At 60.5% G+C, this 24,520-nt stretch overlaps 1 protein-coding gene across 1 annotated transcript in view; it reads left to right on the top strand.

Annotated features, from left to right (window-relative positions):
* Positions 1–24,520, top strand: part of LOC135317013 (germ cell-less protein-like 1) — an 86,439-nt gene that overhangs the window by 2,891 nt on the left and 59,028 nt on the right. The window contains exons 3-4 of the mRNA XM_064472526.1: positions 15,225–15,314; positions 23,786–23,875. Of these exons, the coding sequence (XP_064328596.1) occupies positions 15,225–15,314; positions 23,786–23,875 (180 nt within the window). The remainder of the gene's footprint in view (positions 1–15,224; positions 15,315–23,785; positions 23,876–24,520) is intronic.

Consider the following 24,520-nt stretch of genomic DNA (forward strand, 5'->3'; position numbering starts at 1 on the left):
AGCAGCTGCCAGTCAGCTCGCGCAGCCAGTGCTGCTCAGGAGCAGAGCCTGCCAAAGCAGAGGGAGCAGAGAAGATGCTGTCAGCGGGGCAATGATATCCACAGCCCCCCTGTGGAGCACACGGGGCGCCGCCGCTCAGCACGCAAGAGGAAGAGGGAGAGAACAAGTCCTCCGCGTTGTGCCCGAGCCCCAAGAGGCGATGCAGCTCCCGAGGCCCTCCAACGCCGGCTCCAAGGGGGCTCCCGCAGCCAGGGCTGCTTGGGAGCAAACTCAGCGGAGCGCGGAGTGGGGAGCAGATCCCCATGGCACGGCTATGATCCCCACAGCCTGTTTGTGGTCACCATGGACTAGGAGCCCTTAGCAGGGGCAGGGAGAGGGAGAGGGGCAGGAGGAGGAGGGTCTCAGCAGTCGAGAGATGCAGGTGGGACAGGCACTCGGGGCGCTGCAGCGGTGGCGGGGGCAGATTGTGACCCTGGATGCGGGAGGAGCGCAGCATCTGACTCCCGCAATGCCGAAGAGGAGGAAGAATAATCCAGGAAGCAGCGAGACCGCCCCCAGCAGGGACCAAGCTGCACAAAGGGCGCCGGCAGCCCACCCTGTCTCTCCTCCCAGATCTGCCTCTGGCCAGGAAGGACTCAAAGAGAGCTTCCAGAGAGCTGGACGGCTCTGCCGGCTGGCACGCCTGCCCACAGGTCCCTCGAGGAAGAGCTCTAGCCTGCGTTCAGCTTTTGGGATCGCCTTGCAAAAAACAGCGCTCATTGGGAGGCAACGGGCAGCAAAGCCAAATCCGGAATTAAAAACAGTCGTTGGCCTTGCAGGCGTGAGCTTACGGGGTGTTTTCTTCTCTGGAGGCTTTGGGGCAATTGGCGGAAATAGCCAGCGTGGGAGGTTTGTGGCGTGGGATTTTGAAAGCTGTGTGCTTGCGTGCGCCCGTCTTGCAGTCTCTTCTTTCTAAACACGGCGTTGGAGCCACTCGAATGGAAGTGGGCTGGATGAGCCGACAGCGAGCGGGACTGAAAGGGGCTGAACGGCCGGGCCCAGAGGGTGCCGCTCGGTGGCAGCAAGCCTAGCGCAAGGCCAGGACGTAGCGGTGTCTCCCGGGGGTCAGTAGTGGCTCTGGTCGTGCTTCGCCCCTTCCTCACCTAACGTTAGCTCTGGGTGATGGGGCAGAGCGCCTCCTCAGCAAGTTGGCAGGTGTCACCAGCCCGAGAGGAGCTGGCGATTCGGCCAGGGGGTCCTGCTGCCATCCCGAGGCCGAGCTCCGGCACCTGCTTCTGCTCAGCTTCCTTGGAGCCTTTAGTCCTGACAGCAAGGAATGGTGTTTCTTCCTTTCTTCTGCCCCGCCCGCCCCCACCCCGGCACCTTCAGAGGAAGAATGCTATAGAAAGTCAAAGAAGAAAGAGCTCTGGCCCGGCCACCTTATGCCCAAGATGCCTTTGGCAAAAGGCGCCCCTCGGGGCACAGGCGCTCTTCAGCCACGTTCAGCCAAGCCAGCCCGCCTGCCGTGGCTCTTTGTGAAGGGTAGCGAATGCCGTGCTGCCCCAGCACACGAGCTGTGGCTGAAGCGTGTGAGTGAGGAGCGGGCACACCCTGCTCAACCTCCAGCTGCCAGGGTGCCCTGCTTTCCTGGGTGGCACTGGGCGCTGCCAGCTCCGGAGCCCTGACCCTGCCCTGAGCTCAGCAGTGAGGTCCCTCTGCACCTAGGAGTGTGGGATGGCTGCCAGCTGGAGGAGCGGTGCTAGAGGAGGCTTGGAAGCAAAGCTGCCTTTGTCCTGCTCGGTGAGCTTGTGGCGTGAGCATTGAATGCGGCGCTTGGCTGCTGGCTGGTGCCAGGGAAAGTGTAGCTGTACGCTTCTACAGGAGAACTTATCTTGGGCCGCATACCTCCGGGACACAGGGCTCTACCCACCCTGGGGACAGTGATGCACAGACACCAATATGATGGATACAAAATGTCTGTTTATTTAGCTGCGTCACGCGCTTATATAGCTCTCGCGGTTCCTGTTCCTGCCACTCCTATGGGGAGGAGTCTATCTTTCCGTCACAGCCCGTGATCTTCCAGTCGCCGATCCCTGTCTATTCCCCTACAGGAAAGGGCTCTGGAGCCTGCTAGTGCTGCTGTGGCAGGGCCCCAGCGTGCGCTGGAAGCAATGCTCCCCGGGCTCCGAGCAGGTCAAGGGGTGAATCCAGGTGCTAAGGCGCTGCCCACCAATGTTTTGGGGAGCTGGAGGGTGAGAGAGGCAGCCAAGGTCAATGCAGCGCAGTTGCTGAGGGCGTTTCTTTGGTAGCTCTCGTTCAGAGTCAGGCTGTGGCTGTAGCTGATGGGGGGCAGATCAAACTGCTTGGAAAAGAACCTGCGAGAGCCCGGGTGCTTTGCTACACCAGTCTCACGGACACAGTCCTGTAGCTGGGCAGAGCAGAAAGGAAAGCCTCAGCGAGCGCAGGTGGCAGGCAAAGGTGCGAGCAGGAGCGCTTCCAGGCCTGGCCAGCGCTTCGTCCGTCTGGCTGTGTGGCTCGGCGAAGAGGTGGGAGCTCTGCCGGCGGACAGACGGCGCTTGGGCAGCAGCGCGTGGGGAAGCCCGGGGGCTGCCAGCTGCTGGCTACAGGAGGTGCCCGGGCTGTGGCGGCTGCTGGCCGCAGCGCGTCCCCGTGCGTCCCCGTGTCACAAAGGGGCGGTGATGCGGCACCCGCCCGGCGCTTGTGAGCTCACCCGGCCAGGGCCTGTGATCCTGAGGAGCGGGCCAGCGAAGGCCAGTTGGGCTGAGCTGGCCTTCGGGACAACTCGGCTCCTGCCTTTGCTGCTCGCGCGGCTCCTTTTTTCCAAGCATTCCTCGTTTCCTGCCCACTTCTGCCCAGCTTCCCTCCTCTCTCAAAGGTAACCGTGACGTGACTTGCAGGGCAGATGGCAGAGTAGGTCGCTATGGGATGAAAGGAGAGGCTGGTCTGTACCTTGCCAGCCCTGGGCTGAGCCATCGCACCTTTGTAGGCTGGCCACACGTGGGCTATGGGTAGCGCTGCTGTTTGGCAGTTGTTCTTTCTTTGCCGTATCCTAGGAGGGGCAAGTAGGGGGTGGGGGGGTGGCAGTGCAGCGTGAGGCGTTGGGCTCAGCCTAGAAGGACGAGAAGCCCACCCTGAGTGCTGCGGTAGGAAGGCTGGCAGAGGAGGAGCACGGCAGCGGGAGCTGCTCAAGTAGCAGCCCAAAGCCGGTCGCTCCTGCACGCAAGGTGGGAAAGCGTGGGCTAGAGAGGCGGCGGGCTGTGTTGCTAACGCTGGCCACAGGCCAGCAGCAGGTCCTCTTCAGAGAAGGTGCCGTGCATTGGAGCCTTTCCCAAGGGCCTTTGAAGGTGCTGTGGACTGGGGCCCTGGGACAGCGCTGGGAAAGGCGTCAGCCTGCAGCTCTGCCGCAGTTCCGAGCACCACCGAAAGAGATTTGAGGGCAGATACCGTTCTGTGGGTTTCGTGTGGCGCTTTTTTAAACCCTTTTGGTGATCTGCGGTTATTTCTTTGCAATCAGGCGGCAGGCTCGGCGCCGCTCTCTCTCTGGAGCGCCTACCGACGTCCTTTGCCATCCGGAGCCTTCCCCTCTGTTCCCGAGAGGAGCGATGGCCGCAACGGGGAACGACTCCTGTGAGTAGCGGCTTCGCCAGCAGGCTCGGCCTTTGCCAACGCCAAAGGCAACGGGCGCGGCTGGGGCTCCATCCCTGCCTGCTGGTGCGCTGAGAGCCTAGGGCGAATCCTGGGGCGCTTTCCTGCTAGCAGCCAGGCTTACCCAGGTGTTCTCCATTAGAGACAGGAAAGCACCTTGTGTCACTCCTCTGCCGCTAGGCACAAGACACTGAAAGGTGTCCTTGCTGGCAGAAAGGTCTGACAGCAGCAGGGCTGCCTTCTCACCTCTTCCCCAATGTCGTTTCCCTGCAGTCCTTGTCGAGGGAATGGCTCCTCCACAAAGGGTCCTCTTTCCCCCGGAGAAGATTTGCCTGGCCTGGCAGCACCGACAGGGAGCTGGAGCGGGACTCCACAACCTGGGCAATACGTGCTTCCTCAACTCCATCCTGCAGTGCCTGACCTACACACCCCCTCTGGCCAACTACCTGCTCTCTCGGGAGCACAGCCAGTCGTGTGAGTACTTTGATGAACAGCTCCTCGTTCGTTGGGCACTTGCCAAGGGTTCCCAGCACCTGGAATTCAGCTTAGGAGCAAAGCCGCCCTCCTTTCTCAACCCGCCGAGTTGGTCGTCTTTGACCACTCAAGCCCAGAAGCCGCTTGTCCTGTCCAGGTGTCTCTTTCCCCTTCAGAAAGGTGCCTCTTTGTAGCCCCGCGTCTTGGTCCCAGCTCCTGCAAGTTAAACCCTCTTTGCCTGTGGCACAGACAGGCTCTGTCAGCGAAGCAGCGTCCTTCTGAAGAGTGTCTTCTGCGCACTCGAATGTCCTGGGCTTGTTGGGACGTGGGGGCCTTGGGAGGGGTGGAGGCCGCTCCTGGGACTCCAAGGCCTGCGTGAGGTTTCCCGTTGCTATGGCTATTTTGCTAAGCGGAGAAGCTTGCTTCCCTCCCGCCTCCCTCTTCAGGTCGTCAGCAAGGCGTCTGCGTGATGTGCAGGATGGAAGCGCACGTGAACAGCGTCTTGCGTTCCTCAGGCAGTGCCATCGAGCCCTGGGGTGTCGTCAGCGTTCTGACATGTAAGTCGTTTCAGGTGCTTTGCCATGTCTCCGTCTGTTCGCGGAGGAGAGAAGGACTAACTTCCTCTTTCTTAGGCATAGGAGAACATTTCCAGCTGGGCGTGCAGGAAGACGCCCACGAGTTCCTCCGCCTTGCTGTCGATGCCATGCAGAGCGCTTGCCTGAGCGGAAGCAGCGAGTAAGCACAAGCAAATTGCCTTTCCAATGCTCCCGAGCCCTTTGGACTCCTTGAGGTGCTCCCATCAAGGAGAACCTGCGCCCAGGGTTTTCAGGCCAAGTAAAACTCCTGGAGGAGGTGACTCTCTGCCCCTTACCGTTTCTTTCCAGCTTGGACACCTCTTCCCAATCGACTACCGTCGTCCATCAAATCTTTGGGGGCTCTCTGAGATCCAGAGGTACTGCTCCCCACCTGTTGTTCCCCTCGGGACTGGCTGTGCCCTTCTGCCTGCTGCCTGTGATAAACAGCTGTACGCCTGACTGGCGCAGTAGGTAGGAGGAGCATGAACGGGCACGGTCGACCTCCCCTATCGCTGAGCGTTTCGGTTTGCCTTCCAGTCACGTGCTTGAGCTGCAAGGCAGTTTCCAGTTCCTACGAGGCCTTCCTGGACGTTCCTTTGGACGTGAAAGTAAGAGGGCTTGTGGCTTGTGCTTCGGGGCATCCCAAGGCCCCTGTAGCTTTCCAGAATCAACGCGGTTGGCTTAACAACGCCTCCTGTGACCCGAAGAGAGCTTGGTGGTGGGCGGGAAGCGGAATGGCCCGAGTCCCTCTGGGGAGGCCGTGGCAGCGGTCTGCCTGTGGGTGCTGGCTTGAAGCCGGGCGAGTGGGAATTGTCCTCTCTGCACCCTGGACGTCCTCTCAGCCTTCTTCCCTTTGCCCTCCCTCAGCAGCCGTCTGGCTCCTGGCCTGGCGGGTGGTATTGTTTTCCTTGGTGGTGACCCTGCACACCCTCGGTAGCTGAACTGTGCAGCGCCACAGAGAGGTGGCTCTCGGTAGCCTTGGGAATCCCTTGGGAAGGAGGGCAATGTTCAGCCCCAAAGGCTCGTCCCGTCTCCTTCCGGACGCTGCTTGCAGGCTGAGGGCGGGTCTCCTCAGCGTCGTCTAGCTAGGTTTTTGCGTAAACTCCTAGGAGGTGTTTGGGTGAGGGTGTTTCCCGCAGCTCAGTGCTCTCCTTTCTCACTCCTCCAGGCAGCCTCTTCTGTCACCGGTGCTCTGGAGGGCTTTGTCCGACCTGAGCGGCTGGAGGGCGAAAACTGCTATCGGTGTAGCCAGTAAGATGAACGCTAACGTCCTAATCGTACTAGATCCTGCGTGAAGGTGCTGCGTGTCGCCGAGCATAAGCCGTCGTTTCGTGTAGGCTGAATGCAGAAGGAGACGACGCGGCTGGCTTTAGCGTGGCCTTACAGTGCTGAATAGTTTTAAAATAGCGCAAGGATGTGTGAGCCGGGAAGGGTTGTCTGGCCTTCCGGGGGGAAGAAAGGCTGCGTCGCAGGGTGCGTTTCAGCCCTCGCCTCTGTGCTTGCTTCCAAGGTGTGAGAGGATGGTCGCCGCCTCCAAGAGGTTTACAATCCATCGCGCGCCCATGGTTCTCACGGTGTGCCTGAAAAGGTTTGACGATTTCACCGGCGGGAAGATCAGCAAGGTGTGTACGCAGCTGGAGCGCAACCTCCTCTTCCTGGCGCAGGGGGTTTCCCAAAGCAGCGGGGCCTTTCGCCGGCTGTTGGCGTTGAGGTCTTTGCGTTCCCTTGCCAGGAGAGGAGAGTTCCCACGGGAGGAGAAGCGTGTGCCCTGCTCCGGCAGAGCTGCTTTGGCCGAGAACAGTTTCCTGCCACCCAAACCACGCCCCGTAGCTTTAGGGAGCGCCGAGTTGCCGTCAGCCCCAGAGATGTCTTTCTACGCCTCTAGCCCTTAGTCTTGGAAGGCTAGTTCACGTAGTATTTCAGGATGGCTTCTGAGCCCTCTTGCTCTCTCCGTAGGTTGTGGAGTACCCCGAGTACTTGGACCTTCGCCCGTACATGTCTCACGCAGCTGGGGAGCCCCTCCTCTACTCCTTATATGCTGTCGTGGTGCACCGCGGTCCCAGCTGTTATCACGGACACTATTTCTGCTACACAAAGGTAAAGAGGGACGTCCTGCCTAGCAAGGCAGGGCAAAATCTACCCTGCCGAAGACACGCTTTCACGGCAGTGTTACTGGCAGCCGAGGGTCTTGGCGAGAAGGTCTCCTTAGGGGCTGGGCTGGGTTGGTTTTGGCTTTCTCTTGGTTCTGCAGTTCTCTGCCTGGGTTGGTGGAGGCACCGTGCCGTTCATCTCCAGACATCGACGCCTTTCTTTGCAGGCCAGCAGCGGAGCGTGGTATAAGATGGACGATGAGTCTGTGGATCGTTGTGGCATCGACACCGTGCTCAGGCAGCAAGCGTATCTGCTGTTTTACATCAGGTAATAAATAACAAGCGGTACTAAAACCTGTTTAGAATCGGTTTCCTCTCCTGGTTTGTGCTGATTTTCTTCTCATCCCCCCGAGCGTTTCTCTGACAGGAGAGCGAGTACAGGCCGCCCCATTCAGCGCTGTCAGAGCTGAGCTACCCCACGTCAGTGGTTATCTTTCCCTAGTGGGCTTTAGGCTGCTGCCCTGGTGCAAAGTGCTGCTTGCCTGCTCTGTGAAGCTGGCTGACGTAGGGAAGAGTACTTAAAGGGGGCCTACAGGCGAGGTGGGGAGGGACTCTTTATCAGGGAGTGTGGTGGTAGGAAGAGGGGGACCGGTTTGAAAGCGAGGGAGGGTAGGTTTTGGTTAGCTCTCTGTTAGGAAGAAATCCTTGAGGGTGAGGGTGGCGAGGCCCTGGCACAGGTTGCCCAGGGAAGCTGTAGGTGCCCTCTCCCGGGAGGTGTTGGAGGCCAGGCTGGACGGGGCTTTGAGCAACGTGGTCTGGTGGAAGGTGTCTGTGGCCAGGGCAGGGGAGGTGGAACGAGGTGATCTTTCAGGTCCCTTCCAGTCCAAACTGCCTGATGATTCTACGATTCTATGAAATGGAGGCCATAGGGGTTATAAAGACGAGGCCTTGCTCCGACAGGGGGATTGGGGAAGACCCCAGCTGAACTTGCCAGAATGCCATTTGTGGCCCTGGTTGCATCTTCCCTCTGTCGTAGAAACCGCTCCCACAAAAGGACTGAAGCCGAGAGGAGGCTGCAAGAAGAGCCCTAAAGAGAGATGCCTCTCTTTGTTTTTATTCTCCAGGTGCTCTGATCGGAAAGCTGGCGAAATGGCTGCTTCCTCACCGGCACCATCGTATGCCCCTTCCTTCCCCAGCCTGTGGGGGTCCAGCAGGAAGCAAGTGGGTTCTGTGGGAGCAGAGGGTGAGCCTCGACAGACCAAGGTAACCCCGGGGAGGTGGCTGAGGGCAGCACGTGGGCAGTGGGCTTCTTTCTGGCATCTTGGCATCGCTCTCTTTTCCCTGGCACGCGGCACCGCTGTTGACAGTTGCGACGCTGCTCCCTCTCAAAGCACCCCCCTAGATCTGTCCCATTGGTGCGCCTTTGGCCCTTCCGCCTCTGCAGCCCTCCAGGAGAGGCTCTGGAAGGCCCTTAGCTGTCCCCTCAGGCACCTTCTGGGGCTTCCCGCGGCTCTGCTCCCTTGAGGAGGGAAGGGCAGGACCCTATCCCAGCTCTCCTTGCAGGACGTGGCAGCGGGCATGGAGGACTCTCCAGGGGACAGCGGCTCCTCCGCAAGAGCCAGCACCAGCCAGCCCACCTGGGCAGGTGCACGGGAGGCATCTGCAGGCTGGCTGGGCCCCATCTGGCCAGGCAGGCTCAGCATTGCCTCCTGCGTGGGCTTCTGCTGGCATCGCTTCTTCTGCAGCTTGACAAGGCTGGTGTCCAGAAGGAAAGCTGACTGCCTGGTCTGCTCTCCGCCCTCGGGCCGTCTGCTGCACACCATGCAGGAGGGCAGCAAGGAGGAGGAGCGTGGAGCGAGCCCTTCTTCCCAGAGGAAGGGTGGCAGGGAGAGGCCCCGGAGCAGATCGCCGCAGTGGGGCAGGGATCTCCGCAGCTGGGTCGTGGACCCCACGGACTACGAGCACTCAGCAGGGAGGAGGAAGAGAACTAGCCCTGCGAGTGTTGACTGCGCTCCCAGGCACGGCGCAGCTCCAGGGCCCTCCAAGACCAGCTGCCAGTCAGCTCCCGCAGCCAGCGCTGCTCAGGAGCAAAGCCTGCCAAAGCAGAGGGAGCAGAGAAGATGCTGTCAGCAGGGCAATGATATCCACAGCCCCCCTGTGGAGCACACGGGGCACCGCCGCTCAGCACGCAAGAGGAAGAGGGAGAGAACAAGTCCTCCGCGTTGTGCCCGAGCCCCAAGAGGCGATGCAGCTCCCGAGGCCCTCCAACGCCGGCTCCAAGGGGGCTCCCGCAGCCAGGGCTGCTTGGGAGCAAACTCAGCGGAGCGCGGAGTGGGGAGCAGATCCCCACGGCACGGCTATGATCCCCACAGCCTGTTTGTGGTCACCATGGACTAGGAGCCCTTAGCAGGGGCAGGGAGAGGGAGAGGGGCAGGAGGAGGAGGGTCTCAGCAGTCGAGAGATGCAGGTGGGACAGGCACTCGGGGCGCTGCAGCGGTGGCGGGGGCAGATTGTGACCCTGGATGCGGGAGGAGCGCAGCATCTGACTCCCGCAATGCCGAAGAGGAGGAAGAATAATCCAGGAAGCAGCCAGACCGCCCCCAGCAGGGACCAAGCTGCACAAAGGGCGCCGGCAGCCCACCCTGTCTCTCCTCCCAGATCTGCCTCTGGCCAGGAAGGACTCAAAGAGAGCTTCCAGAGAGCTGGACGGCTCTGCCGGCTGGCACGCCTGCCCACAGGTCCCTCGAGGAAGAGCTCTAGCCTGCGTTCAGCTTTTGGGATCGCCTTGCAAAAAACAGCGCTCGCTGGGAGGCAACGGGCAGCAAAGCCAAATCCGGCATTAAAAACAGTCGTTGGCCTTGCAGGCGTGAGCTTACGGGGTGTTTTCTTCTCTGGAGGCTTTGGGGCAATTGGCGGAAATAGCCAGCGTGGGAGGTTTGTGGCGTGGGATTTTGAAAGCTGTGTGCTTGCGTGCGCCCGTCTTGCAGTCTCTTCTTTCTAAACACGGCGTTGGAGCCACTCGAATGGAAGTGGGCTGGATGAGCCGACAGCGAGCGGGACTGAAAGGGGCTGAACGGCCGGGCCCAGAGGGTGCCGCTCGGTGGCAGCAAGCCCAGCGCAAGGCCAGGACGTAGCGGTGTCTCCCGGGGGTCAGTAGTGGCTCTGGTCCTGCTTCGCCCCTTCCTCACCTAACGTTAGCTCTGGGTGATGGGGCAGAGCGCCTCCTCAGCAAGTTGGCAGGTGTCACCAGCCCGAGAGGAGCTGGCGATTCGGCCAGGGGGTCCTGCTGCCATCCCGAGGCCGAGCTCCGGCACCTGCTTCTGCTCAGCTTCCTTGGAGCCTTTAGTCCTGACAGCAAGGAATGGTGTTTCTTCCTTTCTTCTGCCCCGCCCGCCCCCACCCCGGCACCTTCAGAGGAAGAATGCTATAGAAAGTCAAAGAAGAAAGAACTCTGGCCCGGCCACCTTATGCCCAAGATGCCTTCGGCAAAAGGCGCCCCTCGGGGCACAGGCGCTCTTCAGCCACGTTCAGCCAAGCCAGCCCGCCTGCCGTGGCTCTTTGTGAAGGGTAACGAATGCCGTGCTGCCCCAGCACACGAGCTGTGGCTGAAGCGTGTGAGTGAGGAGCGGGCACACCCTGCTCAGCCTCCAGCTGCCAGGGTGCCCTGCTTTCCTGGGTGGCACTGGGCGCTGCCAGCTCCGGAGCCCTGACCCTGCCCTGAGCTCAGCAGTGAGGTCCCTCTGCACCTAGGAGTGTGGGATGGCTGCCAGCTGGAGGAGCGGTGCTAGAGGAGGCTTGGAAGCAAAGCTGCCTTTGTCCTGCTCGGTGAGCTTGTGGCGTGAGCATTGAATGCGGCGCTTGGCTGCTGGCTGGTGCCAGGGAAAGGGCTCTGGGCCCTGCTAGTGCTGCTGTGGCAGGGCCCCAGCGTGCGCTGGAAGCAATGCTCCCCGGGCTCCGAGCAGGTCAAGGGGTGAATCCAGGTGCTAAGGCGCTGCCCACCAATGTTTTGGGGAGCTGGAGGGTGAGAGAGGCAGCCAAGGTCAATGCAGCGCAGTTGCTGAGGGCGTTTCTTTGGTAGCTCTCGTTCAGAGTCAGGCTGTGGCTGTAGCTGGTGGGGGGCAGATCAAACTCCTTGGAAAAGAAGCTGCGAGAGACCGGGTGCTTTGCTACACCAGTGTCACGGACACAGTCCTGTAGCTGGGCAGAGCAGAAAGGAAAGCCTCAGCGAGCGCAGGTGGCAGGCAAAGGTGCGAGCAGGAGCGCTTCCAGGCCTGGCCAGCGCTTCGTCCGTCTGGCTGTGTGGCTCGGCAAAGAGGTGGGAGCTCTGCCGGCGGACAGACGGCGCTTGGGCAGCAGCGCGTGGGGAAGCCCGGGGGCTGCCAGCTGCTGGCTACAGGAGGTGCCCGGGCTGTGGCGGCTGCTGGCCGCAGCGCGTCCCCGTGCGTCCCCGTGTCACAAAGGGGCGGTGATGCGGCACCCGCCCGGCGCTTGTGAGCTCACCCGGCCAGGGCCTGTGATCCTGAGGAGCGGGCCAGCGAAGGCCAGTTGGGCTGAGCTGGCCTTCGGGACAACTCGGCTCCTGCCTTTGCTGCTCGCGCGGCTCCTTTTTTCCAAGCATTCCTCGTTTCCTGCCCACTTCTGCCCAGCTTCCCTCCTCTCTCAAAGGTAACCGTGACGTGACTTGCAGGGCAGATGGCAGAGTAGGTCGCTGTGGGATGAAAGGAGAGGCTGGTCTGTACCTTGCCAGCCCTAGGCTGAGCCATCGCACCTTTGTAGGCTGGCCACACGTGGGCTATGGGTAGCGCTGCTGTTTGGCAGTTGTTCTTTCTTTGCCGTATCCTAGGAGGGGCAAGTAGGGGGTGGGGGGGTGGCAGTGCAGCGTGAGGCGTTGGGCTCAGCCTAGAAGGACGAGAAGCCCACCCTGAGTGCTGCGGTAGGAAGGCTGGCAGAGGAGGAGCACGGCAGCGGGAGCTGCTCAAGTAGCAGCCCAAAGCCGGTCGCTCCTGCACGCAAGGTGGGAAAGCGTGGGCTAGAGAGGCGGCGGGCTGTGTTGCTAACGCTGGCCACAGGCCAGCAGCAGGTCCTCTTCAGAGAAGGTGCCGTGCATTGGAGCCTTTCCCAAGGGCCTTTGACGGTGCTGTGGACTGGGGCCCTGGGACAGCGCTGGGAAAGGCGTCAGCCTGCAGCTCTGCCGCAGTTCCGAGCACCACCGAAAGAGATTTGAGGGCAGATACCGTTCTGTGGGTTTCGTGTGGCGCTTTTTTAAATCCTTTTGGTGAGCTGTGGTTATTTCTTTGCAATCAGGCGGCAGGCTCGGCGCTGCTCTCTCTCTGGAGCGCCTCCCGACGTCCTTTGCCATCCGGAGCCTTCCCCTCTGTTCCCGAGAGGAGCGATGGCCGCAACGGGGAACGACTCCTGTGAGTAGCGGCTTCGCCAGCAGGCTCGGCCTTTGCCAACGCCAAAGGCAACGGGTGCGGCTGGGGCTCCATCCCTGCCTGCTGGTGCGCTGAGAGCCTAGGGCGAATCCTGGGGCGCTTTCCTGCTAGCAGCCAGGCTTACCCAGGTGTTCTCCATTAGAGACAGGAAAGCACCTTGTGTCACTCCTCTGCCGCTAGGCACAAGACACTGAAAGGTGTCCTTGCTGGCAGAAAGGTCTGACAGCAGCAGGGCTGCCTTCTCACCTCTTCCCCAATGTCGTTTCCCTGCAGTCCTTGTCGAGGGAATGGCTCCTCCACAAAGGGTCCTCTTTCCCCCGGAGAAGATTTGCCTGGCCTGGCAGCACCGACAGGGAGCTGGAGCGGGACTCCACAACCTGGGCAATACGTGCTTCCTCAACTCCATCCTGCAGTGCCTGACCTACACACCCCCTCTGGCCAACTACCTGCTCTCTCGGGAGCACAGCCAGTCATGTGAGTACTTTGATGAACAGCTCCTCGTTCCTTGGGCACTTGCCAAGGGTTCCCAGCACCTGGAATTCAGCTTAGGAGCAAAGCCGCCCTCCTTTCTCAACCCGCCGAGTTGGTCGTCTTTGACCACTCAAGCCCAGAAGCCGCTTGTCCTGTCCAGGTGTCTCTTTCCCCTTCAGAAAGGCGCCTCTTTGTAGCCCCGCGTCTTGGTCCCAGCTCCTGCAAGTTAAACCCTCTTTGCCTGTGGCATAGACAGGCTCTGTCAGCGAAGCAGCGTCCTTCTGAAGAGTGTCTTCTGCGCACTCGAATGTCCTGGGCTTGTTGGGACGTGGGGGCCTTGGGAGGGGTGGAGGCCGCTCCTGGGACTCCAAGGCCTGCGTGAGGTTTCCCGTTGCTATGGCTATTTTGCTAAGCGGAGAAGCTTGCTTCCCTCCCACCTCCCTCTTCAGGTCGTCAGCAAGGCGTCTGCGTGATGTGCAGGATGGAAGCGCACGTGAACAGCGTCTTGCGTTCCTCAGGCAGTGCCATCGAGCCCTGGGGTGTCGTCAGCGTTCTGACATGTAAGTCGTTTCAGGTGCTTTGCCATGTCTCCGTCTGTTCGCGGAGGAGAGAAGGACTAACTTCCTCTTTCTTAGGCATAGGAGAACATTTCCAGCTGGGCGTGCAGGAAGACGCCCACGAGTTCCTCCGCCTTGCTGTCGATGCCATGCAGAGCGCTTGCCTGAGCGGAAGCAGCGAGTAAGCACAAGCAAATTGCCTTTCCAATGCTCCCGAGCCCTTTGGACTCCTTGAGGTGCTCCCATCAAGGAGAACCTGCGCCCAGGGTTTTCAGGCCAAGTAAAACTCCTGGAGGAGGTGACTCTCTGCCCCTTACCGTTCCTTTCCAGCTTGGACACCTCTTCCCAATCGACTACCGTCGTCCATCAAATCTTTGGGGGCTCTCTGAGATCCAGAGGTACTGCTCCCCACCTGTTGTTCCCCTTGGGACTGGCTGTGCCCTTCTGCCTGCTGCCTGTGATAAACAGCTGTACGTCTGACTGGCGCAGTAGGTAGGAGGAGCATGAATGGGCACGGTCGACCTCCCCTATCGCTGAGCGTTTCGGTTTGCCTTCCAGTCACGTGCTTGAGCTGCAAGGCAGTTTCCAGTTCCTACGAGGCCTTCCTGGACGTTCCTTTGGACGTGAAAGTAAGAGGGCTTGTCGCTTGTGCTTCGGGGCATCCCAAGGCCCCTGTAGCTTTCCAGAAGCAACGCGGTTGGCTTAAAAACGCCTCCTGTGACCCGAAGAGAGCTTGGTGGTGGGCGGGAAGCGGAATGGCCCGAGTCCCTCTGGGGAGGCCGTGGCAGCGGTCTGCCTGTGGGTGCTGGCTTGAAGGCGGGCGAGTGGGAATTGTCCTCTCTGCACCCTGGACGTCCTCTCAGCCTTCTTCCCTTTGCCCTCCCTCAGCAGCCGTCTGGCTCCTGGCCTGGCGGGTGGTATTGTTTTCCTTGGTGGTGACCCTGCACACCCTCGGTAGCTGAACTGTGCAGCGCCACAGAGAGGTGGCTCTCGGTAGCCTTGGGAATCCCTTGGGAAGGAGGGCGATGTTCAGCCCCAAAGGCTCGTCCCGTCTCCTTCCGGACGCTGCTTGCAGGCTGAGGGCGGGTCTCCTCAGCGTCATCTAGCTAGGTTTTTGCGTAAACTCCTAGGAGGTGTTTGGGTGAGGGTGTTTCCCGCAGCTCAGTGCTCTCCTTTCTCACTCCTCCAGGCAGCCTCTTCTGTCACCGGTGCTCTGGAGGGCTTTGTCCGACCTGAGCGGCTGGAGGGCGAAAACTGCTATCGGTGTAGCCAGTAAGATGAACGCTAACGTCCTAATCGTACTAGATCCTGCGTGAAGGTGCTGCGTGTCGCCGAGCATAAGCCGTCGTTTCGTGTAGGCTTAACGCACAAGGAGACGACGCGGCTGGCTTTAGCGTGGCCTTACAGTGCTGAATAGTTTTAAAATAGCGCAAGGATGTGTGAGCCGGGAAGGGTTGTCTGGCCTTCCGGGGGGAAGAAAGGCTGCGTCGCAGGGTGCGTTTCAGCCCTCGCCTCTGTGCTTGCTTCCAAGGTGTGAGAGGATGGTCGCCGCCTCCAAGAGGTTTACAATCCATCGCGCGCCCATGGTTCTCACGGTGTGCCTGAAAAGGTTTGACGATTTCACCGGCGGGAAGATCAGCAAGGTGTGTACGCAGCTGGAGCGCAACCTCCTCTTCCTGGCGCAGGGGGTTTCCCAAAGCAGCGGGGCCTTTCGCCGGCTGTTGGCGTTGAGGTCTTTGCGTTCCCTTGCCAGGAGAGGAGAGTTCCCGTGGGAGGAGAAGCGCGTGCCCTGCTCCGGCAGAGCTGCTTTGGCCGAGAACAGTTTCCTGCCACCCAAACCACGCCCCGTAGCTTTAGGGAGCGCCGAGTTGCCGTCAGCCCCAGAGATGTCTTTCTACGCCTCTAGCCCTTAGTCTTGGAAGGCTAGTTCACGTAGTATTTCAGGATGGCTTCTGAGCCCTCTTGCTCTCTCCGTAGGTTGTGGAGTACCCCGAGTACTTGGACCTTCGCCCGTACACGTCTCACGTGGCTGGGGAGCCCCTCCTCTACTCCTTATATGCTGTCGTGGTGCACCGCGGTCCCAGCTGTTATCACGGACACTATTTCTGCTACACAAAGGTAAAGAGGGACGTCCTGCCTAGCAAGGCAGGGCAAAATCTACCCTGCCGAAGACACGCTTTCACGGCAGTGTTACTGGCAGCCGAGGGTCTTGGCGAGAAGGTCTCCTTAGGGGCCGGGCTGGGTTGGTTTTGGCTTTCTCTTGGTTCTGCAGTTCTCTGCCTGGGTTGGTGGAGGCACCGTGCCGTTCATCTCCAGATACCGACGCCTTTCTTTGCAGGCCAGCAGCGGAGCGTGGTATAAGATGGACGATGAGTCTGTGGATCGTTGTGGCATCGACACCGTGCTCAGGCAGCAAGCGTATCTGCTGTTTTACATCAGGTAATAAATAACAAGCGGTACTAAAACCTGTTTAGAATCGGTTTCCTCTCCTGGTTTGTGCTGATTTTCTTCTCATCCCCCCGAGCGTTTCTCTCACAGGAGAGCGAGTACAGGCCGCCCCATTCAGCGCTGTCAGAGCTGAGCTACCCCACGTCAGTGGTTATCTTTCCCTAGCGGGCTTTAGGCTGCTGCCCTGGTGCAAAGTGCTGCTTGCCCGCTCTGTGAAGCTGGCTGACGTAGGGAAGAGTACTTAAAGGGGGCCTACAGGCGAGGTGGGGAGGGACTCTTTATCAGGGAGTGTGGTGGTAGGAAGAGGGGCACCGGTTTGAAAGCGAGGGAGGGTAGGTTTTGGTTAGCTCTCTGTTAGGAAGAAATCCTTGAGGGTGAGGGTGGCGAGGCCCTGGCACAGGTTGCCCAGGGAAGCTGTAGGTGCCCTCTCCCGGGAGGTGTTGGAGGCCAGGCTGGACGGGGCTTTGAGCAACGTGGTCTGGTGGAAGGTGTCTGTGGCCAGGGCAGGGGAGGTGGAACGAGGTGATCTTTCAGGTCCCTTCCAGTCCAAACTGCCTGATGATTCTACGATTCTATGAAATGGAGGCCATAGGGGTTATAAAGACGAGGCCTTGCTCCGACAGGGGGATTGGGGAAGACCCCAGCTGAACTTGCCAGAATGCCATTTGTGGCCCTGGTTGCATCTTCCCTCTGTCGTAGAAACCGCTCCCACAAAAGGACTGAAGCCGAGAGGAGGCTGCAAGAAGAGCCCTAAACAGAGATGCCTCTCTTTGTTTTTATTCTCCAGGTGCTCTGATCGGAAAGCTGGCGAAATGGCTGCTTCCTCACCGGCACCATCGTATGCCCCTTCCTTCCTCAGCCTGTGGGGGTCCAGCAGGAAGCAAGTGGGTTCTGTGGGAGCAGAGGGTGAGCCTCGACAGACCAAGGTAACCCCGGGGAGGTGGCTGAGGGCAGCACGTGGGCAGTGGGCTTCTTTCTGGCATCTTGGCATCGCTCTCTTTTCCCTGGCACGCGGCACCGCTGTTGACAGTTGCGACGCTGCTCCCTCTCAAAGCACCCCCCCTAGATCCGTCCCATTGGTGCGCCTTTGGCCCTTCCGCCTCTGCAGCCCTCCAGGAGAGGCTCTGGAAGGCCCTTAGCTGTCCCCTCAGGCACCGTCTGGGGCTTCCCGCGGCTCTGCTCCCTTGAGGAGGGAAGGGCAGGACCCTATCCCAGTTCTCCTTGCAGGACGTGGCAGCGGGCATGGAGGACTCTCCAGGGGACAGCGGCTCCTCCGCAAGAGCCAGCAGCAGCCAGCCCACCTGGGCAGGTGCACGGGAGGCATCTGCAGGCTGGCTGGGCCCCATCTGGCCAGGCAGGCTCAGCATTGCCTCCTGCGTGGGCTTCTGCTGGCATCGCTTCTTCTGCAGCTTGACAAGGCTGGTGTCCAGAAGGAAAGCTGACTGCCTGGTCTGCTCTCCGCCCTCGGGCCGTCTGCTGCACACCATGCAGGAGGGCAGCGAGGAGGAGGAGCGTGGAGCGAGCCCTTCTTCCCAGAGGAAGGGTGGCAGGGAGAGGCCCCGGAGCAGATCGCCGCAGTGGGGCAGGGATCTCCGCAGCTGGGTCGTGGACCCCACGGACTACGAGCACTCAGCAGGGAGGAGGAAGAGAACTAGCCCTGCGAGTGTTGACTGCGCTCCCAGGCACGGCGCAGCTCCAGGGCCCTCCAAGAGCAGCTGCCAGTCAGCTCCTGCAGCCAGTGCTGCTCAGGAGCAGAGCCTGCCAAAGCAGAGGGAGCAGAGAAGATGCTGTCAGCGGGGCAATGATATCCACAGCCCCCCTGTGGAGCACACGGGGCGCCGCCACTCAGCACGCAAGAGGAAGAGGTAGAGAACAAGTCCTCCGCATTGTGCCCGAGCCCCAAGAGGCGATGCAGCTCCCGAGGCCCTCCAACGCCGGCTCCAAGGGGGCTCCCGCAGCCAGGGCTGCTTGGGAGCAAACTCAGCGGAGCGCGGAGTGGGGAGCAGATCCCCACGGCACGCCTATGATCCCCACAGCCTGTTTGTGGTCACCATGGACTAGGAGCCCTTAGCAGGGGCAGGGAGAGGGAGAGGGGCAGGAGGAGGAGGGTCTCAGCAGTCGAGAGATGCAGGTGGGACAGGCACTCGGGGCGCTGCAGCGGTGGCGGGGGCAGATTGTGACCCTGGATGCGGGAGGAGCGCAGCATCTGACTCCCGCAATGCCGAAGAGGAGGAAGAATAATCCAGGAAGCAGCCAGACCGCCCCCAGCAGGGACCAAGCTGCACAAAGGGTGCCGGCAGCCCACCCTGTCTCTCCTCGCAGATCTGCCTCTGGCCAGGAAGGACTCAAAGAGAGCTTCCAGAGAGCTGGACGGCTCTGCCGGCTGGCACGCCTGCCCACAGGTCCCTCGAGGAAGAGCTCTAGCCTGCGTTCAGCTTTTGGGATCGCCTTGCAAAAAACAGCGCTCGCTGGGAGGCAACGGGCAGCAAAGCCAAATCCGGAATTAAAAACAGTCGTTGGCCTTGCAGGCGTGAGCTTACGGGGTGTTTTCTTCTCTGGAGGCTTTGGGGCAATTGGCGGAAATAGCCAGCGTGGGAGGTTTGTGGCGTGGGATTTTGAAAGCTGTGTGCTTGCGTGCGCCCATCTTGCAGTCTCTTCTTTCTAAACACGGCGTTGGAGCCACTCGAATGGAAGTGGGCTGGATGAGCCGACAGCGAGCGGGACTGAAAGGGGCTGAACGGCCGGGCCCAGAGGGTGCCGCTCGGTGGCAGCAAGCCCAGCGCAAGGCCAGGACGTAGCGGTGTCTCCCGGGGGTCAGTAGTGGCTCTGGTCCTGCTTCGCCCCTTCCTCACCTAACGTTAGCTCTGGGTGATGGGGCAGAGCGCCTCGTCAGCAAGTTGGCAGGTGTCACCAGCCCGAGAGGAGCTGGCGATTCGGCCAGGGGGTCCTGCTGCCATCCCGAGGCCGAGCTCCGGCACCTGCTTCTGCTCAGCTTCCTTGGAGCCTTTAGTCCTGACAGCAAGGAATGGTGTTTCTTCCTTTCTTCTGCCCCGCCCGCCCCCACCCCGGCACCTTCAGAGGAAGAATGCTATAGAAAGTCAAAGAAGAAAGAACTCTGGCCCGGCCATCTTATGCCCAAGATGCCTTCGGCAAAAGGCGCCCCTCGGGGCACAGGCGCTCTTCAGCCACGTTCAGCCAAGCCAGCCCGCCTGCCGTGGCTCTTTGTGAAGGGTAGCGAATGCCGTGCTGCCCCAGCACACGAGCTGTGGCTGAAGCGTGTGAGTGAGGAGCGGGCACACCCTGCTCAACCTCCAGCTGCCAGGGTGCCCTGCTTTCCTGGGTGGCACTGGGCGCTGCCAGCTCCGGAGCCCTGACCCTGCCCTGAGCTCAGCAGTGAGGTCCCTCTGCACCTAGGAGTGTGGGATGGCTGCCAGCTGGAGGAGCGGTGCTAGAGGAGGCTTGGAAGCAAAGCTGCCTTTGTCCTGCTCGGTGAGCTTGTGGCGTGAGCATTGAATGCGGCGCTTGGCTGCTGGCTGGTGCCAGGGAAAGGGCTCTGGAGCCTGCTAGTGCTGCTGTGGCAGGGCCCCAGCGTGCGCTGGAAGCAATGCTCCCCGGGCTCCGAGCAGGTCAAGGGGTGAATCCAGGTGCTAAGGCGCTGCCCACCAATGTTTTGGGGAGCTGGAGGGTGAGAGAGGCAGCCAAGGTCAATGCAGCGCAGTTGCTGAGGGCGTTTCTTTGGTAGCTCTCGTTCAGAGTCAGGCTGTGGCTGTAGCTGGTGGGGGGCAGATCAAACTGCTTGGAAAAGAACCTGCGAGAGCCCGGGTGCTTTGCTACACCAGTGTCACGGACACAGTCCTGTAGCTGGGCAGAGCAGAAAGGAAAGCCTCAGCGAGCGCAGGTGGCAGGCAAAGGTGCGAGCAGGAGCGCTTCCAGGCCTGGCCAGCGCTTCGTCCGTCTGGCTGTGTGGCTCGGCGAAGAGGTGGGAGCTCTGCCGGCGGACAGACGGCGCTTGGGCAGCAGCGCGTGGGGAAGCCCGGGGGCTGCCAGCTGCTGGCTACAGAAGGTGCCCGGGCTGTGGCGGCTGCTGGCCGCAGCGCGTCCCCGTGCGTCCCCGTGTCACAAAGGGGCGGTGATGCGGCACCCGCCCGGCGCTTGTGAGCTCACCCGGCCAGGGCCTGTGATCCTGAGGAGCGGGCCAGCGAAGGCCAGTTGGGCTGAGCTGGCCTTCGGGACAACTCGGCTCCTGCCTTTGCTGCTCGCGCGGCTCCTTTTTTCCAAGCATTCCTCGTTTCCTGCCCACTTCTGCCCAGCTTCCCTCCTCTCTCAAAGGTAACCGTGACGTGACTTGCAGGGCAGATGGCAGAGTAGGTCGCTGTGGGATGAAAGTAGAGGCTGGTCTGTACCTTGCCAGCCCTGGGCTGAGCCATCGCACCTTTGTAGGCTGGCCACACGTGGGCTATGGGTAGCGCTGCTGTTTGGCAGTTGTTCTTTCTTTGCCGTATCCTAGGAGGGGCAAGTAGGGGGTGGGGGGGTGGCAGTGCAGCGTGAGGCGTTGGGCTCAGCCTAGAAGGACGAGAAGCCCACCCTGAGTGCTGCGGTAGGAAGGCTGGCAGAGGAGGAGCACGGCAGCGGGAGCTGCTCAAGTAGCAGCCCAAAGCCGGTCGCTCCTGCACGCAAGGTGGGAAAGCGTGGGCTAGAGAGGCGGCGGGCTGTGTTGCTAACGCTGGCCACAGGTCCTCTTCAGAGAAGGTGCCGTGCATTGGAGCCTTTCCCAAGGGCCTTTGACGGTGCTGTGGACTGGGGCCCTGGGACAGCGCTGGGAAAGGCGTCAGCCTGCAGCTCTGCCGCAGTTCCGAGCACCACCGAAAGAGATTTGAGGGCAGATACCGTTCTGTGGGTTTCGTGTGGCGCTTTTTTAAATCCTTTTGGTGAGCTGCGGTTATTTCTTTGCAATCAGGCGGCAGGCTCGGCGCTGCTCTCTCTCTGGAGCGCCTCCCGACGTCCTTTGCCATCCGGAGCCTTCCCCTCTGTTCCCGAGAGGAGCGATGGCCGCAACGGGGAACGACTCCTGTGAGTAGCGGCTTCGCCAGCAGGCTCGGCCTTTGCCAACGCCAAAGGCAGCGGGCGCGGCTGGGGCTCCATCCCTGCCTGCTGGTGCGCTGAGAGCCTAGGGCGAATCCTGGGGCGCTTTCCTGCTAGCAGCCAGGCTTACCCAGGTGTTCTCCATTAGAGACAGGAAAGCACCTTGTGTCACTCCTCTGCCGCTAGGCACAAGACACTGAAAGGTGTCCTTGCTGGCAGAAAGGTCTGACAGCAGCAGGGCTGCCTTCTCACCTCTTCCCCAATGTCATTTCCCTGCAGTCCTTGTCGAGGGAATGGCTCCTCCACAAAGGGTCCTCTTTCCCCCGGAGAAGATTTGCCTGGCCTGGCAGCGCCGACAGGGAGCCAGAGCGGGACTCCACAACCTGGGCAATACGTGCTTCCTCAACTCCATCCTGCAGTGCCTGACCTACACACCCCCTCTGGCCAACTACCTGCTCTCTCGGGAGCACAGCCAGTCATGTGAGTACTTTGATGAACAGCTCCTCGTTCGTTGGGCACTTGCCAAGGGTTCCCAGCACCTGGAATTCAGCTTAGGAGCAAAGCCGCCCTCCTTTCTCAACCCGCCGAGTTGGTCGTCTTTGACCACTCAAGCCCAGAAGCCGCTTGTCCTGTCCAGGTGTCTCTTTCCCCTTCAGAAAGGCGCCTCTTTGTAGCCCCGCGTCTTGGTCCCAGCTCCTGCAAGTTAAACCCTCTTTGCCTGTGGCACAGACAGGCTCTGTCAGCGAAGCGTCCTTCTGAAGAGTGTCTTCTGCGCACTCGAATGTCCTGGGCTTGTTGGGACGTGGGGGCCTTGGGAGGGGTGGAGGCCGCTCCTGGGACTCCAAGGTCTGCGTGAGGTTTCCCGTTGCTATGGCTATTTTGCTAAGCGGAGAAGCTTGCTTCCCTCCCACCTCCCTCTTCAGGTCGTCAGCAAGGCGTCTGCGTGATGTGCAGGATGGAAGCGCACGTGAACAGCGTCTTGCGTTCCTCAGGCAGTGCCATCGAGCCCTGGGGTGTCGTCAGCGTTCTGACATGTAAGTCGTTTCAGGTGCTTTGCCATGTCTCCGTCTGTTCGCGGAGGAGAGAAGGACTAACTTCCTCTTTCTTAGGCATAGGAGAACATTTCCAGCTGGGCGTGCAGGAAGACGCCCACGAGTTCCTCCGCCTTGCTGTCGATGCCATGCAGAGCGCTTGCCTGAGCGGAAGCAGCGAGTAAGCACAAGCAAATTGCCTTTCCAATGCTCCCGAGCCCTTTGGACTCCTTGAGGTGCTCCCATCAAGGAGAACCTACGCCCAGGGTTTTCAGGCCAAGTAAAACTCCTGGAGGAGGTGACTCTCTGCCCCTTACCGTTTCTTTCCAGCTTGGACACCTCTTCCCAATCGACTACCGTCGTCCATCAAATCTTTGGGGGCTCTCTGAGATCCAGAGGTACTGCTCCCCACCTGTTGTTCCCCTTGGGACTGGCTGTGCCCTTCTGCCTGCTGCCTGTGATAAACAGCTGTACGTCTGACTGGCGCAGTAGGTAGGAGGAGCATGAACGGGCACGGTCGACCTCCCCTATCGCTGAGCGTTTCGGTTTGCCTTCCAGTCACGTGCTTGAGCTGCAAGGCAGTTTCCAGTTCCTACGAGGCCTTCCTGGACGTTCCTTTGGACGTGAAAGTAAGAGGGCTTGTCGCTTGTGCTTCGGGGCATCCCAAGGCCCCTGTAGCTTTCCAGAATCAACGCGGTTGGCTTAACAACGCCTCCTGTGACCCGAAGAGAGCTTGGTGGTGGGCGGGAAGCGGAATGGCCCGAGTCCCTCTGGGGAGGCCGTGGCAGCGGTCTGCCTGTGGGTGCTGGCTTGAAGCCGGGCGAGTGGGAATTGTCCTCTCTGCACCCTGGACGTCCTCTCAGCCTTCTTCCCTTTGCCCTCCCTCAGCAGCCGTCTGGCTCCTGGCCTGGCGGGTGGTATTGTTTTCCTTGGTGGTGACCCTGCACACCCTCGGTAGCTGAACTGTGCAGCGCCACAGAGAGGTGGCTCTCGGTAGCCTTGGGAATCCCTTGGGAAGGAGGGCGATGTTCAGCCCCAAAGGCTCGTCCCGTCTCCTTCCGGACGCTGCTTGCAGGCTGAGGGCGGGTCTCCTCAGCGTCGTCTAGCTAGGTTTTTGCGTAAACTCCTAGGAGGTGTTTGGGTGAGGGTGTTTCCCGCAGCTCAGTGCTCTCCTTTCTCACTCCTCCAGGCAGCCTCTTCTGTCACCGGTGCTCTGGAGGGCTTTGTCCGACCTGAGCGGCTGGAGGGCGAAAACTGCTATCGGTGTAGCCAGTAAGATGAACGCTAACGTCCTAATCGTACTAGATCCTGCGTGAAGGTGCTGCGTGTCGCCGAGCATAAGCCGTCGTTTCGTGTAGGCTGAACGCACAAGGAGACGACGCGGCTGGCTTTAGCGTGGCCTTACAGTGCTGAATAGTTTTAAAATAGCGCAAGGATGTGTGAGCCGGGAAGGGTTGTCTGGCCTTCCGGGGGGAAGAAAGGCTGCGTCGCAGGGTGCGTTTCAGCCCTCGCCTCTGTGCTTGCTTCCAAGGTGTGAGAGGATGGTCGCCGCCTCCAAGAGGTTTACAATCCATCGCGCGCCCATGGTTCTCACGGTGTGCCTGAAAAGGTTTGACGATTTCACCGGCGGGAAGATCAGCAAGGTGTGTACGCAGCTGGAGCGCAACCTCCTCTTCCTGGCGCAGGGGGTTTCCCAAAGCAGCGGGGCCTTTCGCCGGCTGTTGGCGTTGAGGTCTTTGCGGTCCCTTGCCAGGAGAGGAGAGTTCCCGTGGGAGGAGAAGCGCGTGCCCTGCTCCGGCAGAGCTGCTTTGGCCGAGAACAGTTTCCTGCCACCCAAACCACGCCCCGTAGCTTTAGGGAGCGCCGAGTTGCCGTCAGCCCCAGAGATGTCTTTCTACGCCTCTAGCCCTTAGTCTTGGAAGGCTAGTTCACGTAGTATTTCAGGATGGCTTCTGAGCCCTCTTGCTCTCTCCGTAGGTTGTGGAGTACCCCGAGTACTTGGACCTTCGCCCGTACACGTCTCACGTGGCTGGGGAGCCCCTCCTCTACTCCTTATATGCTGTCGTGGTGCACCGCGGTCCCAGCTGTTATCACGGACACTATTTCTGCTACACAAAGGTAAAGAGGGACGTCCTGCCTAGCAAGGCAGGGCAAAATCTACCCTGCCGAAGACACGCTTTCACGGCAGTGTTACTGGCAGCCGAGGGTCTTGGCGAGAAGGTCTCCTTAGGGGCCGGGCTGGGTTGGTTTTGGCTTTCTCTTGGTTCTGCAGTTCTCTGCCTGGGTTGGTGGAGGCACCGTGCCGTTCATCTCCAGATACCGACGCCTTTCTTTGCAGGCCAGCAGCGGAGCGTGGTATAAGATGGACGATGAGTCTGTGGATCGTTGTGGCATCGACACCGTGCTCAGGCAGCAAGCGTATCTGCTGTTTTACATCAGGTAATAAATAACAAGCGGTACTAAAACCTGTTTAGAATCGGTTTCCTCTCCTGGTTTGTGCTGATTTTCTTCTCATCCCCCCGAGCGTTTCTCTGACAGGAGAGCGAGTACAGGCCGCCCCATTCAGCGCTGTCAGAGCTGAGCTACCCCACGTCAGTGGTTATCTTTCCCTAGCGGGCTTTAGGCTGCTGCCCTGGTGCAAAGTGCTGCTTGCCCGCTCTGTGAAGCTGGCTGACGTAGGGAAGAGTACTTAAAGGGGGCCTACAGGCGAGG

The sequence above is a fragment of the Phalacrocorax carbo genome, chromosome 24 (assembly GCF_963921805.1).
Source record: "Phalacrocorax carbo chromosome 24, bPhaCar2.1, whole genome shotgun sequence".
Lineage (NCBI taxonomy): Eukaryota > Metazoa > Chordata > Aves > Suliformes > Phalacrocoracidae > Phalacrocorax > Phalacrocorax carbo.